General features: G+C 39.4%; 1 protein-coding gene across 2 annotated transcripts in view; it reads left to right on the plus strand.

The window, feature by feature from the left end:
- Positions 1-2,055: 2,055 nt before the first annotated feature.
- The window catches only part of Ae2 (anion exchange protein Ae2), a 47,957-nt gene continuing 31,588 nt past the window's right edge, over positions 2,056-18,424 (plus strand). For both annotated transcript variants that reach the window (XM_089592244.1, XM_089592245.1), the window contains exon 1: positions 2,056-2,234. In XM_089592244.1, the coding sequence (XP_089448370.1) occupies positions 2,139-2,234 (96 nt within the window). In that variant the 5' untranslated portion in view covers positions 2,056-2,138. The remainder of the gene's footprint in view (positions 2,235-18,424) is intronic.

Genomic DNA, 18,424 nt, shown 5'->3' on the forward strand with positions numbered 1-18,424 from the left:
CTCCATAACTATGCAGATACGGTTTCTTCTGTTGGTGCATAGGGGGGAGGTCAGTCGGGCGTTAATGACTTTTTATTGTTAGCGTATAGGGCGAGGTCGCACACGCGTTGCAGCGCGAAAAAAATTGAGGGGGCCATTGGTGTTGATATAACTTTTTTTTTTTTTCGTGAATCAAGAGAAACTAAACGTAAGGGTAGCATATTATCGGTATTTTTTTTTTTTTTTTTTTTTTTTTTTTTTTTTTTTTTTTTTACAAAGAGTATTTTGAGTATTTCATTTAGATTATTTAAAAAAACAATTTTTTAATTTTATCATCGTTGTTTTTATAAGCCTTGGTTCAAATTTGGATACTATCTACGTCTATCTATGAAAGAAAAAATAAATAAAAAAAACTAATAATTCTCAGAAGTTACAAAAAATATGGATTAGCCATGCATCCGGTAAAAAAATATACCACTTACAAATTAGACTAAAAAAAATTTGTAAGAATTTTTAGGGATTGTTGATTCACAGAAGTTAAGTGTACAAATTTTTATTAAGTCAGTCTTAACAATGAGCCCTACGATAGCAGAAAAAAAAATCTCGCTTTTCTGCAGCACCACTTAAGAGGATCATCCATTAATTTCTTATTCCTAATAATAGTATTATTCATTTGAAATGGAAAGATTGTTCATTGCGCTCAAGTACTTACACCTTCCAGGGAAAGCTTAAGATAAATACTCCAGTTAAGCCGGACGTCAGGGCTTTGTCGTCAGTTTTGACGTCATGCGCGTCTCCCCAACACCTCACAATTTCAACAGCCCACCCCCATAAAAGAGCATTCCTACAAAATGGTTCGGCACCAATCGTCCCTACATTAAAAAAAAAAAAAAACCTTTAACTTTGCTTCTCAAAACCCTTAAAGAAATAGCGATTTTCATCTATTAAGCTCTTGGGTACACAGCTCGTCCGATATCCTCTTAGCATAGATCTTTCTACACTTTTACATCCACACTCTGTGGGAGTTGAGACTCAACAGATTCTCCCAAGGGAGAAAAAAGTGTGTGGATTCGTCTAAATCAGTGGGTAAATACTGAAAAATCGCGACTAGAGTCGTCTTCTTATTCAAGTTGTTTTTCGCTGCTGTTCGATGCTTTTTCCTTACTGTTTTTCAACAAAACGTTATTTTTCCCACTCACTCGGTCCTACTGGTTTAAAGTCAATGTCTGTGGAAGCAGATTTTGATACATGCATAATATTGCTTATTTTCCATTTATTATGTTTATTCACATCAAAAGAAGGGTTTTTTTCTGATGATTACGTGCCATACACGTCAGCTATTACGTTGGCTATCACGTTATCTGTATGTGCGAAATTTTTACCCCTTGTCAGCATTTATATAATCTAAAATTTTGTCTGTTGTGTCTTAACTACTGTTATATCAATATCATAAAATTTCCATAATTAATATCTTATAATTAACTGTCAATTTTTTAAATTGCAATACTTAACTTAAACTGCGATATATATATATATATACTCACACGTTTGTAAAATAAATTACGCAAAATACACTTAATTGTAGTAGAAAAAAATATTTTTTACTTTTCATGTGTAACGTAAGAAAAAGCTTATAGTTTACATTTGACCTCATGAGAAAAATAGCTCAATTTTTACACGAGCTGCATCACCTGAGCGTAAGTATAAGTGATGTTCCTGGGAGGGTACAACAAAAGATTCACCTGTGAAGGGGGGATCGATCGAACGATAATGGATGTAAAAATATTTTTCACTTCCTGCAGTTTTTATCAAATATGCCCCGTGTAAATCGACGTAGTACACAATTTAGCAATTTTTTTCCATTGTTATCGTACGTTCTGTTGTCATAAAAAACGTACAATATATGTAACTAAGTACAGCTAGAACTGAAACAATTACAATTTCTAAATAAATGCACCACAACAAGTGTTAAGAAAGATTTAGTAATAAGAAATTAAAAAAATGAAACTAAAAAGTTGGGTCCGTTGCAGCAAACACCGGCAAGACAACGGAGGTGCCGTCAGAGCGACTGCTCCACATGTGGACATCGCCGTCCCAATTGAGGATCGGACGGGCACCCAGAAAAAAGAGCAGCGGTCCGTGAAATACAATCGGCGCAAATGAGAAAAACAACGATGACCGGCAAGGCCGAGCAGCGAGCCTCGACCGCCAACAAGCGGAAGCTGTCCTTTCTCGGCTTCGGGCAGAGGATAATGGTGAGTGTTTATTTTTTTTCCACTTTGTTGATTCAGAGACTCCACTTTGTTGAGACAGTTGGTGGGAGATTAAAAAAAAAAAAAAAAAAAAACTGTTTTTTCAACCTCACGTCTGAACTTCTGAAAGCGATCGAACCTTAAAAACCCTAACGTTATTCGACGTCAATTCCTCACCTTAAAATTGCTCAAAAAGAGTGCAACTAGATTGAATGTAGTGAAAATATTTTTTACCTTTAATATGTATCAACTGCTGTATTTAAAAAAAAATTTTTTTAAATTAAGATAAGTGCAACTAATAGTGTGTATAAACTTTTCTGACAATTTTATGTAGCTTAACGATTTCATATTAATGAAAGAAGCGTTTTATGTACTATTAAAATATCATGCACTAGATTAAATATTAATTTTCCTATAGTAAAATTTAGAGGGTAAAGTATTTGCTACATCACATTGAGGTTTAAAAAATTTGAAATAGCATTCGTTCACTACTTGAAATTTGGAGAGATCAATGAAAAAATCATGAAAAAAAAAAAAGTTACCAACAAATATTTTAGAAAAATGTGCTTGTATTATGAGAAATTTCCACTGTATCCACAATAAGTTAAATCAATTTTATACTAGATTATTTTTAAAAATATAGTAACTTTTGTACATGTAACACCACTAAAATCCAAAAATTACGTATACAAAAATAACCCAATACCTCACAATACTCATTGAACCCCAACGAAACAGAAAAAAACAAGATTCGCATCGCCGACTCCTCCGTCTATTGAGAGTATAAAACCAATCGTCACGTACTCTCGCGCACAGCCCATAAAGTCATCCGCAAGCGGGATTCTTTTCTCGCGCAGCAACGGACTTTAATGCGATTCCATTATGCGACGTGTCAAGAGAGACGCGACGGGGAGAAAAAATAAGGATGATGCCCGGCGTCGATTTCTCGCCAACAAACGATCGTTTTAACGGGTCGAGCGCCTCGCCAATCAGACCAATCGAATCGCGAGGTCGAGACTCTTCTCGGTTTTCCTTTTTCCCCTTTGCTGTTCACTGGGGCATTTGTTCTCATCGACGCTGTTGTGACCGATGCACTGCTCCTCGAAATAATAGGTATCGGCATGTGGCTGTTCGAGAAAAACATGGAATGACTTTTCGCTTTGAAATGTCATTCATGAAAGAATGATGGGTGTTTTTTTTTTTTCATGTTACAAGCTGCAGCATTATTTTGGCTTGACACGGATGTTTCGAGGTATAAAGTAAGGGACGTTTTTATGGGTCTTGTGACTTGTGAAGTGTACTTTTCGTACATCGAACCAGTCGTTGCCAGTAGAGTATAAAAACAATATTATTTATAAAAGACTGAGTTTTTGATGTATTTTTTTTGTTTTTGTTTCTCAGGGTAACGTATATAAATTGACACACGCTGCAGCAAGTTTCATTAAGATTATTTCAAAAATTTTTTCTAATCCACCTAATCGATTATTCCTTGTTACTCCAATGCGTGCTTCATGCCCTCACACGCGGCACGACCCTCATATTTTTCTCGACACACGCATACACATATACGTACGTAAACCGTTTTGGCTTACGCAACAATAGCCGCGTCCGGAAGCCATCCTGCAAATTCGATTAAAAGACCAGTGTCAATCGACTGCAGCTATACGAAATGAAAAAACGAAAGAGAGAGACGAGAAACTATAGCATTGGCTGTCGAGCGAAGATTATCGGCCTATAGAGTATGGTAGTCCGAAGCGCGACGCGCGTCTATCTGTACGAAACACTGAGAACCCGCGAGTTTGAAAAAGTTGGCCTTCGGGTGTGTCAGTTTGAAAAAAAAATTTTTAAAGTGCTCCCAATGTGAGTCTGCAAATGCGACGTGAGATTGACGAGAATGCCGAGATTAATACCGCATCTTCTGAGTACGAGCAGCTCCCACAGGTGACACATTTTCGTAGTATTAATAAAAACGGAGATAATCAGTGCATTGGTTTTTTTTTGTCGATTTATTTGCATTGGAGAAATTATGTTTTGAAGAATTACTAGCAAAGAAAGTTAATTCAATAACGTTAATTGTCATTTAAGTTACCCCCAATATTAATAAAAATAACAACAGTAATAATTAAATAATAATAATAATAATAATAATAATAATAATAATAATAATAATAATAATGTAATGGTGTAAATTGTGTGATAATTTGAATATAGTGTTTGTAGGGAATTAGTTTAGCTCTGTTTCTTAATTATCGAGTTACGAAGGAGAAATTATTCTAACTTTGAGTTCTTGGCTTATCTAAAATTAACCTTGGAATATATTGATTTGTTTACTAAGTGTGTGTGTGTAGTGTGTCGCACAAAGCCAATTAAAAGTTAATTTTGTTATGTCAAATGCGTAGTAAAAGATAAATTATAAATGAAATCTTGGTTTTATTTTAATGCATTTATTGCGCTTTGAATTACACTTTCTTCAATTCTCACGATTATAATTTTATTATTTTTTATGAATTGAATGTTGCTTACTTCACTTATGATTTGATTCAAGTATAAGTATTTTAGGATTTTTTTTTGTATGGTTTCACAGTCTGAGATTTTTTTGGTTTAAGTTAGTTTATTTCAAGCGTAAAAAGAAAGAAGCCACATAACTTTCAAGCTCACGTTGAATAAAAAAATTTTTTTTATTTTACTTTGTTGTTGAAAAACTATTTTTCAATTATTTTTATTTCTTCAATTTCAATTATTTTCATACGTGGAACTTTTACAATTAATTTAGCCATCGAAAAATCTTCCAGAGATAATTGAAACAGAAAAAAAAAAAAAAAAAAAAAAAGGAACGACACTTTGTCACACTTTGTTAATACACGAAAAGTATGCATGTTCAAGGTGCAGCTGTAATCGCAAGATCGATAACATAGTACATATGTATAAGCCATCAGAGAATCAATTTAACTTCATCAATGCAACAAAACGGTATAATGAACTTCTCAACTCGATCTCCCGAATCAACAACTTAACCGGCACCATCTGTACCCCACACTTGTTTGCCTACACGTTCCAATCCACCCCCCGACATTCAACACAAGGAAAGGAAAAAAAAAAAAAAAACTTCCATCAGTTGCAAAGCGCGGCGTGGGGAGGGGGAGGAGGGTAGTGTCGCGCTAAAACTCAGCTCCGTTCCCTAGTTCAAGGTCAGGGTTGCCACGCGACTATACATCGCAGACTTTCACCCTCGCGCCCCACCGCTCCCCACCCCTGGCACAGCCCATTTTCGTGATCAACCACCGGAAATGCAAACAGGACGAACTGCCTGATGTGCACGTACGTGTACACTTACTCCATCATCCCTCGATGACACATCAAGGGAGGAAAGCGAAGTGGGCCTATACATCGAAGACAGATTGGTACTCCGGCGGGACAGGTAAAGGGGGGGGGGCAGAGGATCGATTGAAGCTGAAATGCGCCGGGGAGGGCGCGCAAGACATCAACGAAACGGCGAAAAGGAGGATATGTATATATGTGCCGAGGGAGGGAGCGTCGCTCATGTACTGGTAGCGATTGGATGGCCCCTACGGCTGCCCCAGATAAGCTTCTCCTCGTTTTGGCGATGTACCGCACAATTTTGTGGGGACACACGCGTGAAATATTACGTGTGCGCACGTGCGAGGGATCGATCAGCTATGACAAAATACAATGGAATTATAAATAGCAGCCAAAAGAGGGGTGGGGGTGTCCGAATGTTATTGGATCTGGGGCGGCTGTTTTGGCTGAGTGTTTTCAATCGCATTTGATTGTTAAAACTTACACGGGCACCGTTACCTGCCGAGTGAATTCGGGATGGCTTGTAGTGGCTGGTTATCGTTTCTCGTAATTAACTCAGCTGATGGGGGTGTGGTTACTCATCGAGATGGATTTTCTGTAATTATCGAAGCCATTGAGTTTTTTTTTTGAGGGTGTACGGGGGTAGTATTTGTATGGATTTGTTGGCGCGAAATTGTTTAACAATAATTGGCCCAGATGGGGGTGAGACAGAGCATTACTCCGGCTAGTCTGATTTTTCGAGACAAAAGGTAGCACCCCCATCAGAAGTAAAAATAATTTATCATCCAATCGACGTACAGAAATTCCTTTAGATCCAACCAAGGGGTGTGCGTGTCTTTATTTTTGTTTATATTTTTTTCTCAAATTGTACAAAAAAATTACATTTCATGCGTACCTATACACTTGGAGGATAAATTTTACTTATGACTTGTAGGTATGAAAAGTGCAAGCTCATCGTTTAATTACGTACAAAATGAAGCGGTGTTAGGGGGAAGGTGTTAGGCAGAATTAACTCCTGTGTAATGTAATGCCCAGCTGAACTGCCATCGGGTGGTATGGAGTGTTCCCGGAGTTTCCCACGTCACGTGTATAGGCAAAGATTGGGTTCGGCGCAGCCAAGATGGTGCACTGCTCGGGTAGTTTGCTAAACTTCCGAAATCAAAGCCTCTCTCTGAACCGAACGTGTATACGGCGAGTGTAGCGAGAAAGAAAGTCATGCGATATGTACAGGCACGCGCGCACGAAACGGGCAGGTTGACGGTGGCGCGCAATATCATACATTTTAATCCCATCCATCCTAGATCGGTCCATCGATTCCCGTCACTTCCGACTCGCCAGTTTGAAAAGCTGTCGCTGTACACCTACTTTGCTTTGCCCCTCTTGCGTCATCCACCCTCTCCCCCGACCCCTTTTCTCTCCCGCGGTGATGCGAACTCTGTAGAGCCGAACTTCATAGGAGTTGAGTGTATACACAATAGAACCAACCCACACTTGGGATTGTTCCCCACACATGTACCGTATACTCGAAGGACATTATATTTATATAGAGAGCAATGACGGCTTTTAAATGTAATGTTTTGTGGTGGAAAAAAGGTGAACAATTTATGTTGTTTTTTTTTGGTCACCCTCGTAAAAAAAAGCCTAATAATTGTTGATAAATGATGTTTATTGCATATCAGCCATTAAATTTTATAAAAAGAATTTATTTTCGAGATGGGGGTGCATTTTGACAAGAATTGAGGTAAAAATTTTCTCATCAAAAATGGATATTGTAAGTTATTTCATCGATAATCTAATCGCGGTAACACCATTTGAAAGCTTAAAATCGGAATGCCACCTTTTTCCCACCAAGCAGTCGATGCATTTGCATCAACCTCACCTCTTTGCACGCTCAGAGCTCGCAAGTATCGATTTTGCAATTTTCAAGGTTTTATTTTTACTGCTAATTGAATTCTCGCGAGGGCAAGGGTGACGGCGATCCTAAGGGGTTGTAAATGGTTACGTATCTAGGGTTTTATTATTTAAAGCTCGGGAGGGATAAAAGCACGGAAGATTATGCAGGGCTTTGTCGGTAATTCGGTTGGGCGGACGTGGGCGCTTGCGAAAATCGCAACTGATTCGTGTTCATTATAGTTTATTGGATGCGTCTTTTCATTCGACCTCAAAAATAGAAAAATGATTTGCACTATGGATTCAAATGTTATATCAACTATGATATTCTTCGATATTTCATATGTAGTTCTTAACACATTTATCTTACATCTTCAAATAGATATTTTGTGGTACAGTTTTTTTCTTAAAAAGATCATCCATCGTGTTGTGCTAGAAAATTTGTTTTCCACTATTCTTCTTGTGTTAAAAAAATTATTTCTAGCGAAAGTAATGAGAGCTACATTTTGAAAGAGAAAAAAAGTTTCAGTGATAAATATACTTTATAATGTTATTTTGTTTTCGAAAATATGTACACCGTTTTTGATAAAAAAAAAAAAAAATTTCCTACGAATAGAGATGAAAAAAAAAAAATCCAGTATTAACTGCTTGAACCTATACACGTTCGAGTAATGATGTAAAAGCTGAAGAGAAGCGGGTAAGCCGTGCGTTAATGCACCAAGATACTGATTTTAATAATGAATTTAACGAGAGGAGGGGCAAAACGGCGCTCGCTGGCCGGAGTTTTTTAAATCACGAACGTGCCCCCCGAGTAGATAAATTAACAAATCGTGGCCACGATCAGCGAGAGGTAGTCACGTAGATTCGCCCTGTCGAATATTTCCGGTACCCCACGAAGTTTTATCGTTGTACGAGAAAAGCCCTGATTGACCCGCTTTTTGTTTGCATTTCAATACGCTACAATTTGGAAGGTACGGCTCGAGAATACTCGGAAAATCTCAACGGTAGGCAAAAAAACAAAGCTCCATTCTGTGGCATTGCTGCACGCGTGTGCTGAAAATAACGCTGGCCAAACAACTGGAGGATTTTCAAAAATGTTTAACCCACGAATCCCACAAAATCAATCCAGCGCATGTGATCGAATTGCACTATGGATGCGATTCCCAAAAAAAAAAACAAAATCTGCACTGTTTCTCAGTAATTTCATTCAACATTAACAACAACAACCCCTATGTACGCATAAAATCCCAGGAATTTCACGAATCCCCCCTTGTGCTGCAAATTATCACTCATCACCGCAGCTTTTTCGGATGTAGGTCAGCCCCAGGTGGGCAGGTACCCGGGAAACCTGGACCCACAAGCTCCGAGCTTCTCCTTCCTGGGAAAAAAAACATGCTCGCTCGACCGCAGCACATCGAGGGATGACGTTTCGTTTTCACCCCGGTATTTCCGAGAAAACGACAAACACGGCAAATAATCCCGTGCTGCTTCATTTTTAACGAGGTGCTCGTTAACTTTTGCCGCCAACTTTTCCAAAAAAAAAAGCAAAAAAAAACTCGGCAGGTATGTACACGGCACTTGGTTAGAACGAGTAACAAGTCTCATCCGAAGCGAGGACTGTACATTGCGTTGTATCCCATCCCTCTCCTCCTCACGGGAATCCTACATACAGCAACTTTATATATATCCGGTCCACCGCGTCGAGGTTCAAGGTCACTGTCACCTGACACACATATTGTGTATCCACGTACCCACATATATTGTAATACATTCATATGGGGCGCAGAGAGCGCTTTCGCGTGAGTTTAGCCCACACGTTGTATTATCGTGATGGTATTTGTGGGTCGGTCGATGATGCCCGGGAGCACGCAGCTTCAGCTCCACGAGCTTCCTCCGTTTGTACTTGCGTTTTTCCTTTCCGTGCACTGATTTACATGTATACATAATTATATAATGAGATACGATGCGTTCGGATCCGTCCAAGTAGTACAACCCCGGTATGGTCAGACGTGGGCGCGACTGCGCTTGGGTTGTACTACTTGCCCGCGGCGTTTCACTGGAACCGTGATGTGTGACGTTGTGTGGATGAAAAAGGGAAAATGCAAAATGTACGTCCACTAGATATGTGTTCATCGTACAAAACTTTCGTACTTTCACTGCACCACGTACATATCGCCACAACAATAAATGAAGCGTTCCTCGATGCGTCAGCTTTGTTTTATACCATTTCATTTGGATCTGAAGCTAAAAACTGGTAACGTTGCAGCTTTTCTTTCTAAAAAAAAAAAAAGTAAATAAATAAATAAAAGAAAGTAATCAAACAAAACCAAGCGCTGCTTTGTTTTTCACTTTACTCGCGGTGCTCGATCTCCAGTTTCCGTGCATTATACAATACGTACCATGCACATGGATACGTTTTTCTTTCCCGTTCAATACACGCGCGCTCATCTCTTAATGCACGTGCACACACGCACCGCCCGAGGTATATCGAATCGCTCGTGCGTATATGTGCACTTTTCACATTTTTCTTTCTCCTCGCGGCCTTGAACGTCGTTTTATTACCGCTGGAAAATTATTTCCCCCCTTTCCCCCTCACTTAAGTTTTCAGGCTAAAAATACATATTTTATAATATATTCACGAGGCAAAGCAAATTGCGCCTACATGCTGTACGTGTGAGTTTTTTTTTTTTTTTTTTTTTTTTAACAAGCCTTTTGTGCTTTGTAAATATATTTGCACACGTTTTTCAATACGAATATTTTCCACGCAGTTGTTTTCAACTGCTTTTGAAAAGAATTTTCACTGTCTTGCGTCCTGATCGTCCAAACGTATTTAAAAGAAAGAAGGAAAAAAAAAAAACCAACAAAATTCATCCTGTACACGTATTTGCTTATTTCACTTTGGAAACAAAAAGTCACACTCAATCTTCATCCCGCAAAAGGCTTGCACATGCAAAACAAACCACTTTGCCTTTCACCCCCCTACACGTAAATGCCATCATCCATTCAATTGGTCACTTTCTTTTTTTTTTTTTTTTCTTTCTCACAGACATACATACAGGAATACTTATACACAGGAAGAAAAAAAAAGTTCTCGAGTGTCCTTCTAATCGATACAAGGTCGACCCTATCAGCTTTTTCCTGTTTCATGACCTCTCCCACCCTCACCCACACGCACAAACTCGCTCATTTTACATTCGACGCCGAGCGACGTCGCGCTGTCTAGCCAGTCTGGACTGCTGATTCTATACCATCATGGAACTACATGTATAACTTACATTGGTGTATGCACACGTGCACGGGTGGACTATAATAGGCTAACCGATGGTATTCACGCGTATATGCGCGTACTTTACGTGCTATGAACATTATATGTGGGTACACTCGATGATTTAATGCTTCGTGTAAACGTGGTATGTATTTTTGTTGCAAGCGTTTCAAGTGTGTCTATAATGTGTTGTATAATCGCACGTTTGGTACAGCTCGTCTACGTATCCTATACGTGTATGAAATACAATTTATTGATCATCTCGGTCATGCAGCACGTGATTTCTACAGGCGATGTATACAAATCAATCAAGAAAAATTTGCAATCATAGATAAAAAAAAAAAAAAAAAAATTACAATGTCGTAACATTGCAAGTAAATCTTTGATGCTTTGCACAAATACACGATATGCTTTCTGTGCTCGTGTCGGAAATACACCCTACATGTGCGTGTGAATTTTGTATGAGCCGTAATGATCTCGCGCGACTTTCCTATTAATTGTTACTTGTCTCTTGTGCATCACGCGTTTGTACGATTGAAGCGCCCTTGGCCGTTGTTTCGTAATTTAACGAGAAAGCTAATTTTCTCGGACAAAAGATTGACGCGCGGAATTGTTTTTCCAGGATTTTTTCATTTTCATTAGATGGGAATTAGCGTAGAGCTGCAGTGCGACGATAGCAGGGAGTACATTATCTCTGATGAATGACAAATAATACAGTACTACGGAGCATTCCGTAATTGAAGGGAGGGTTCGGAATGGAGTCTTGCGTCGCTGGGCTAATGGATTTTATTTCTTATTCATTTTGCAGGACGGGAAATAAGAGAGAAAACCCAAAAATTCATTAGTTCAACTAGAACGCTAACTGTTTGAAACTGTTTTTTTTTTTTTTTTTTTTTTTTTCTTGGAAGAATTTTATTTTGGATCCCAGTAGTATTTTACGAACTAATTGCCCCTCCTCCCGTCATTCCCTTTCTTGCATGTCGATAAACTTGATTTTGAATCTTATATAAGTCGACTCATTTGTCGTAGTCTGATTAGTGTACCAAATGTCCGTGATACGTATATATAATCTTTTTGGTTTTCTACAAATGATTTCTTGCAATAATATTTACTCGTGTTTTAACTTATCGACACTGTGAATCCAAATTTTTTTTTAAGTACACAAGCTTGTAGTTGTTTGAAATTTTAGTTTTTATATAAAACACATCGCAGTTGCGTTGATAAGAATTTTCAAGGACAACGAAATTGATGGTGCCCAAAGTGGTGTTTAACCAGTTATATAGAACCAAGAAATTTGGTACGGAAAAAAAATCCACGTTGGAAAACTTTAGAGTAAAAAAACTTGAGTGGGGGAAAAAAATAACATTGAAAAGCTCTCCATCGACTGGGCCGGGCGTGTTTTCATTCACTCCTACACGCGACCTACAGCGGGAGAGAGGAAAAACTTCTGAAAAAAAGAGGCATTAGCATACACAGTGCCGGGGAAAAACTGTAGGTGTTCCACGTAGAGGAAACTAAGCCCCGGTGGGCTCATAAATTTCCATTTCCCTCCCCATCGGTTTCACACATCGGCCACGAGCTTTCGATCATTTTTTCACGCCTCCAGAGAGCTTTCCCCTGCTCTCCTCCTTCCTTTCCCTGTGCTGCAGAGATTTTTTCCCAACCTCGTAACGTATTACACTCCAAACGTTGTATATTATTTGTGCCCTGGGCTGAAAGCTAGAGATACCAAGTCTTTGGCTTGAATCGAGGCTTTTGTTGCCATTTTGTTCGTACGTGTGTAATTTATCGTATACTTTGGGTGAATATTATTGGTTATTCCTTATGCTGATTACCTCGGTGTGTTTATTCATTAAATAATCAGCGATCAAATATTTATTGTTAATTAAATAGAGACGCGCTCTATTTTTTCACTACTACTTGTCCATGCGGTTGGTCAACCCGTGTTATTATCGTTATCGTCGTGAAGTATAAGTTTCAGTAAACCCTGATTTCAAAGTTGACACTTTTTAAGGTTTTATCATCAGATGATTTCGTAGAATAAAAAAAAATAGATGAAACTTTAGTAATAATTTCCGTATTTAATAGCTCGAGTCCTCGATAAAAGGGTACACCCACCCCCCCAAATCAAACCTGGGTTGAAGAATACCAAGAAATGGTAAAATTTTTTTCTTCTGGCAGCTTATAGTATCTGTTTTCTTAAACCTGTAGACGCAGAAATTTGAATTCGTAAATGCGCAGGTGTAAAGAGCCAAGAGATCCCGTGGACTCAAGGGGCGAACAATAGACCTTAACACTTGTTGCGTCCAAGCGGCGTTTGCGCTGATCAATTGGGCTTAGGGCTGTCCCTCCGCTCGCAGGAAAAAACAAAAACGATATACAGAGCCCAGAGACGAGCGAGGAAAAAGAGAGCCACAAAGCGTGCACCTACGAGGGAGGGGGTGCGACGAGGAACCGTTCCAAAGCTCTCCCACGGGAGCTTTTCCCCGTTTCAGCTCTGCGCGCGCAAACTTGCCCCAGTGTACATAAACACTCGCTGCAGCTGCCTTCCTACGTCATTCGCGAATTTTCTCCCTCATCCCCCTTTCCTTTTACCATCTGCAATTGATACCATTCACTGGTTGCGCTAATTTTTTTTTTTTTTTTTTCTTTTTTTTTCCCGATCGGTTATAATCGGTATATGAACTTCTCGAGTCTGCTGAGAGGGTGCAAAGTTCCTTATTGTAGGGTCGCGTGTGAAGTAATATTTATACGTATGTCACGAGTTTAAGCATTAATATTATTTTGCATATACATATATGTGTGATTTTTCGAAAAATAATTTTTTTCCCCGAATAGAGTTGAAAATTATTGGAGAAGTGCAGGTAGGATGAAAAAAAGGTCAGGTGCGAGGCGTTGTAGTTGAGTAGGGTTTTTTTTTTTTTTTTTTCTTTTTTTTTTGAGAACTATAAAGTGGAGCAGCGTGGGGTCGCTTTTCAAGGAATCGGAGAAAAATTTTTTTCCAATCGTCTCAAGGAGAGACTCACTCGAGAGCTTTCTGCTCGTTATTCCAGTCATCAACAAAGGAAAAGCCCGTTGGAGCTGTTGTTCCCGGAAAAATTAGATTTTTCCCTTGTTGTCATAACGTGTTTTCAAACGCCTCTTCAGACTCGTATTTTTCTATACTTGAGACTCCCCATCGCAAACTTTTTCATTTTTCGTTTTACGATCTGTTTCTGACGATTTTATCAATGGTGTTTTCCCCGTTTTATCGAAATAATCTTTTTTCTTCGGTTTTCAAACTTTTGTTTCTATATACACTGTCGAACGAACCAAGTGCCAAGCGTCTTTAATTGCGAGTAAAAAAAAAATTCATAAATTTTCCTATTTACCATACTTGTGACATCTCACACCAACGATTTCCCCTAAGAATTTTAATGCAAACGGCACCTAACAATTACAAAATAAATCACAGTACCAACCCACCGGCAAACTCAAGCTACTCCATTAAACTAATCAGAAAAAAAAAAAAAAAAAAAAAAAAAAAAAAAAAATAGAGCAACACCACAAACGCTTAAAGTCCATAAAACGTGTAGGTACTCTCATCCCTTCCGCTTAGCAAAAACTCCCCCCAACTTTGTCCGTCCCATTCGCCGATAATCCGACTTGCAATTTAGCTCGTTCCAACCCACCGTAACAAGCCGCACTTCCGAGCATCACCAACGCCGGACTTTCCCTTCCCGCTCCCGCTCGCAGCTTCCGCGCCCCGCACTTCTGGGTCGCCCAGAGGCTTCATTTACTCCCGTTTCTCTCTCCCGCTCGCGGATCGACTTATCGATTCGGCTTTGATTGCGCGTCTGGCTAACGTATGCGCGGGGCACGAGGAATTTCGTCCGGGTGTGGGATAACGAGCCTGTAAAGCGTGCGGTCATGGGGTGGTGTGTGGGAGGCTGCCGGGTTCTCGGATTCCGGATCAAAGGCGAGCGACGTTCGGAGTTTGGTTATCAAATTCACGTGATGTATACTTTTTTTTTCTTCAGTTTTTACATCCTCTCTTGTTTCATTGCATCGACATCAGGTGGATCAATGGCCAAGTTCACTGTAAACCAGTCGCCGTCGAGTGTGATTACGGTACACGTTGGATGTCTTCGTTTTTCTATACCTAAATAAACACCGGGGTTGAGTTGATGAGAACTGTAAGGACAACGAAATCGTTGGTGCTTCCAAGCACTTAACCAGGCGTACCAAAAGAAATTCTTTCAAACGGGAAACAACCAATGTAGGGGAACTCGCATATATTATACAAGTGTATCGAATGCGTAGTTTAAAAAAAATTTTTAAAAAGTAATACAGAGATGGTATACGTTGGATATAATGAGGTGGTTATGGTTGTCAATAAGTAACCTGACGGGCTTGTTGGGTTTTTCTAGTCATTCCACCATTTAGTGTTTTACATTAGGTTTTTTTTACCACGGGATGATGGATGATTGTACTGTACGTCTACAGTCTCTCTTACGCAGAGACGTTGATCAATCAAGTTTTTACACTTTTCAAACTCCCATGTATAATATATATATACACACAACATGAAATGCGTTACTAGTAAAACAAGTGATGTTGCCCAAGAAATACGAGTACTTACATAGTTTTTTCTTGTATTGCAGTTGAAAAAAAAAAAAATAATGAAAACATTCTAGGAAATTCGAGACGAAAGAGGTTCGTATTATTTTTCTATTTTCTTTTTCAATTTTTTTTTTTCTTTTTCGACACAATTTCTTTATATAAATTGTATACTCATGGCATCATTCAATGCCACAACTAATTTAACACGTACCAGCCAATGAAAAAAGAAAAATCATGGATATACACAAAAGCTCAAAAGTTTAGTTGATGCAAGTTACAGCTCATTTGCTGTAATTATTTTTAACAATCGAGACACATTGATTTTTCTCCATGTGTACGCAGATATGAGTCTTTACGTGCGTTCATCACCCCTCGGAGTCAAACGTGCCCATCGACCTGGAATCAATCCCAACTGTACGTTCATCTCAACTGCCCTTGGGCCAATTTTTCTCACCCCCAGAATCGATAAAACTTGAAGCAGCGACACGCAGCCGAGAATAATGACCATTTTCGTACGTTTGTTCAAGTTAAACTTCAAAATTGCGATTAATGCACTCATCCAGTGATCGATAAATCCAAAATCAATTAACGGCCACAGTCTCCGCTTTGTAGCAACGGCGACTAAGCGAAGTTAGTCCGACGATATAAGTATCGCTAACTCGAACTGAATATTCGAGATGACGTCCAAGTTTCACAACCAACTCGTCGTTGCATTTTAATCGACTCCCGTCAAACTTGCTCCCCAAGCGTGGCGTTGAATTAGATACGAGATTGCATCACCTATGGCCATGGAAATGGCTGTAAAATATAAGGAAAAAAAAAACCTATAGCCATTTCTTTAATTTTACCTTTGAATCGGACTATATCCTGTGGCCATTAGTGGCCATCACGGGGATTCGCGTTGAAAATAACTCTTACGCAAGTTTTACTTTTCATCAAAACCGATACTTGCAGGCTATTGAGTTGTGCCTCGCGATCGGAGGGGCTGTTAAAAAGTGCTCGCCACTACCAAGCCTTTTTTATAATTTTCAATCTAAAATTCAGAGGCGTTTTTTTCACAATACCTATACATGCAATATCTAGAAAGAAATTGACAAATTTTTTACAACCCAAGGATTTCCTGTTTGTTTTTTTTTTTGCATCTCTACAAATAATGGTCCGATCCTATGACTGTCGATGCGCATTTTCACGCGGAGTTGGCAGTTACTGATTTCATGAAAGAAAATACCAACAGCGCACTTCCGTACGAATCTCATTGTAAAAGTACGGCGTGGCAATAGTCGATGAGTTGGGTACACGATTGGCAAATTCTGTAATTTTGCAACCACTACAACCTGCCACAAGCTCAAAAGTCCCGATCAGCGACGAACCGAGACCCGCAAAAAAAGAAACCCTCGCCCAACCACGTACGCATATACATCCACCCAGTGGCGGAAAGAGCGGCAAGTATCAACCGAAAACCGAGTCGTTGGTGATACAAAACCGCACCGGCCGAAGGCCACTACACGCAGGCGAGCATAGCGGATAAAACGCAGCCCCTGTATACGGTTGCAGCGCGTAGCCCTCCCCTCCCGACTCACGGGCCAAAGACGTCAGTCCAGCTCTCGAGGGCCGAGCTCGACTCCCCCGGACCCGACTGCACAGGACCATGTGCACGAGGGGGGATGGGGGTGGCTCTCGGAGCGCCGGCGCATCGGGGTAGCTCGCTCGGCCGGCTGTCGCGTGCGCGCACCCCTTCATTCCGGCCCGGGGTGCCATGCCCGAGAGGCCACGGGGAGTCGTTGTTGCGCCACAGATCGGCTCAAGTGATCCCTCTACGCTGCCTATGTGCTTTTAACCCCCCCCCCCCACTGTTCTTGTTGTTGTTGACAGACAACAGTAGTGCATTGTCGGCTGTGAGCTGTACGTACCACACGCGTGTACTCATATCGTCCGTAGAATACTGTTTTTCTCTAGCTAATCGGTTTTACCGCTGCTTCTATTAGTTCTTACTCCGTCGGATCATCCTCTGGCACATCGTCGGTCGCGTGATAAGCTTCTCGTTGCGGAGGATCGGTATCACTTGTGTATACTTGTCCGATCGGTTGGGATCGCGAGTGTGTCGCGGGAGCACGTGGTGGAGGGTGTATGATGGTGGATTGTTTTTGATCGGCTGGAGGAGGCAGCGTTGGATCGATCACCCCGAGGAAATCAAATTTACTCTATGTGCCATTGTCTGACGACAAGTAAGTCGGTTTCTCCTTTTTACTGCCGATTTGCTTTTACACTTGCACCCTTGATGTATCAGCTCACCTATCGACGACTACCCCACCTGTCCCTTCAATATAATATGACGGTGTGCGCTTTAACTTGGCGCGCATATTTATTGTGTTGTCTCTACCTCACGCAGCTATTTTTTTTTTTTTAGTTTTTTCCTTTTTTTTAATGATTTATAGTAATATTTGATCCACGTTTTTCTAAATTGAATAGTTTTGCAAACAAGTTTTTCTCACGTAATTTGTATTTAATTTTTTGTGTACGAATTTTTCTTGAAGTAGCGAGAAATCAAATTCAAAATTTTAATAGATGATTGGTTGACCCGTTTCAACGTGCTTTACTAAGAACGTAATTTCAAAATATGTTGAAAACTAAACTACAGTTTTACAATGTGTTCTAATTGAAAAAATTCCATGGTAGATTGTTTACGTAGTTGGATCAATTCAATTTATTAAAACTTCTACTGAATAAAAAAATTAATTTTATAAAAGATATTTTTTAAAGGATTTCACTCTTATAAGAGTAAAACTATGTAGTAGAAATAATCTACAAACATACAAAAATTTATCGATTGTATTTATAAAAACTTGGAAAAAAATAAAATAAAATAAAAAAATAAAAAAAAGAAAGCAACAGTAAAAGACAACATAATTCTATATGATTTACAGTTATTTTTTTATATTTTACAAAAAAAATTTTATTTCGTGTATGTGAACGCACTCTAATATATGCTGCCGTCATCGACTTTCATGCTCCATTTCTTTCATTATTCTTTCGCTGCGGAATATAACTTTTTTTCACCACTCGGCCATTTAATTTGCTGCTTATTACACGGAGAAAATAAAATCTGATCTTACAGCTG

This window comes from Copidosoma floridanum, unplaced genomic scaffold, assembly GCF_036245765.1.
Source record: "Copidosoma floridanum isolate Cflo_tuat_1 unplaced genomic scaffold, Cflo_Japanese_pri ptg000014l, whole genome shotgun sequence".
NCBI lineage: Eukaryota > Metazoa > Arthropoda > Insecta > Hymenoptera > Encyrtidae > Copidosoma > Copidosoma floridanum.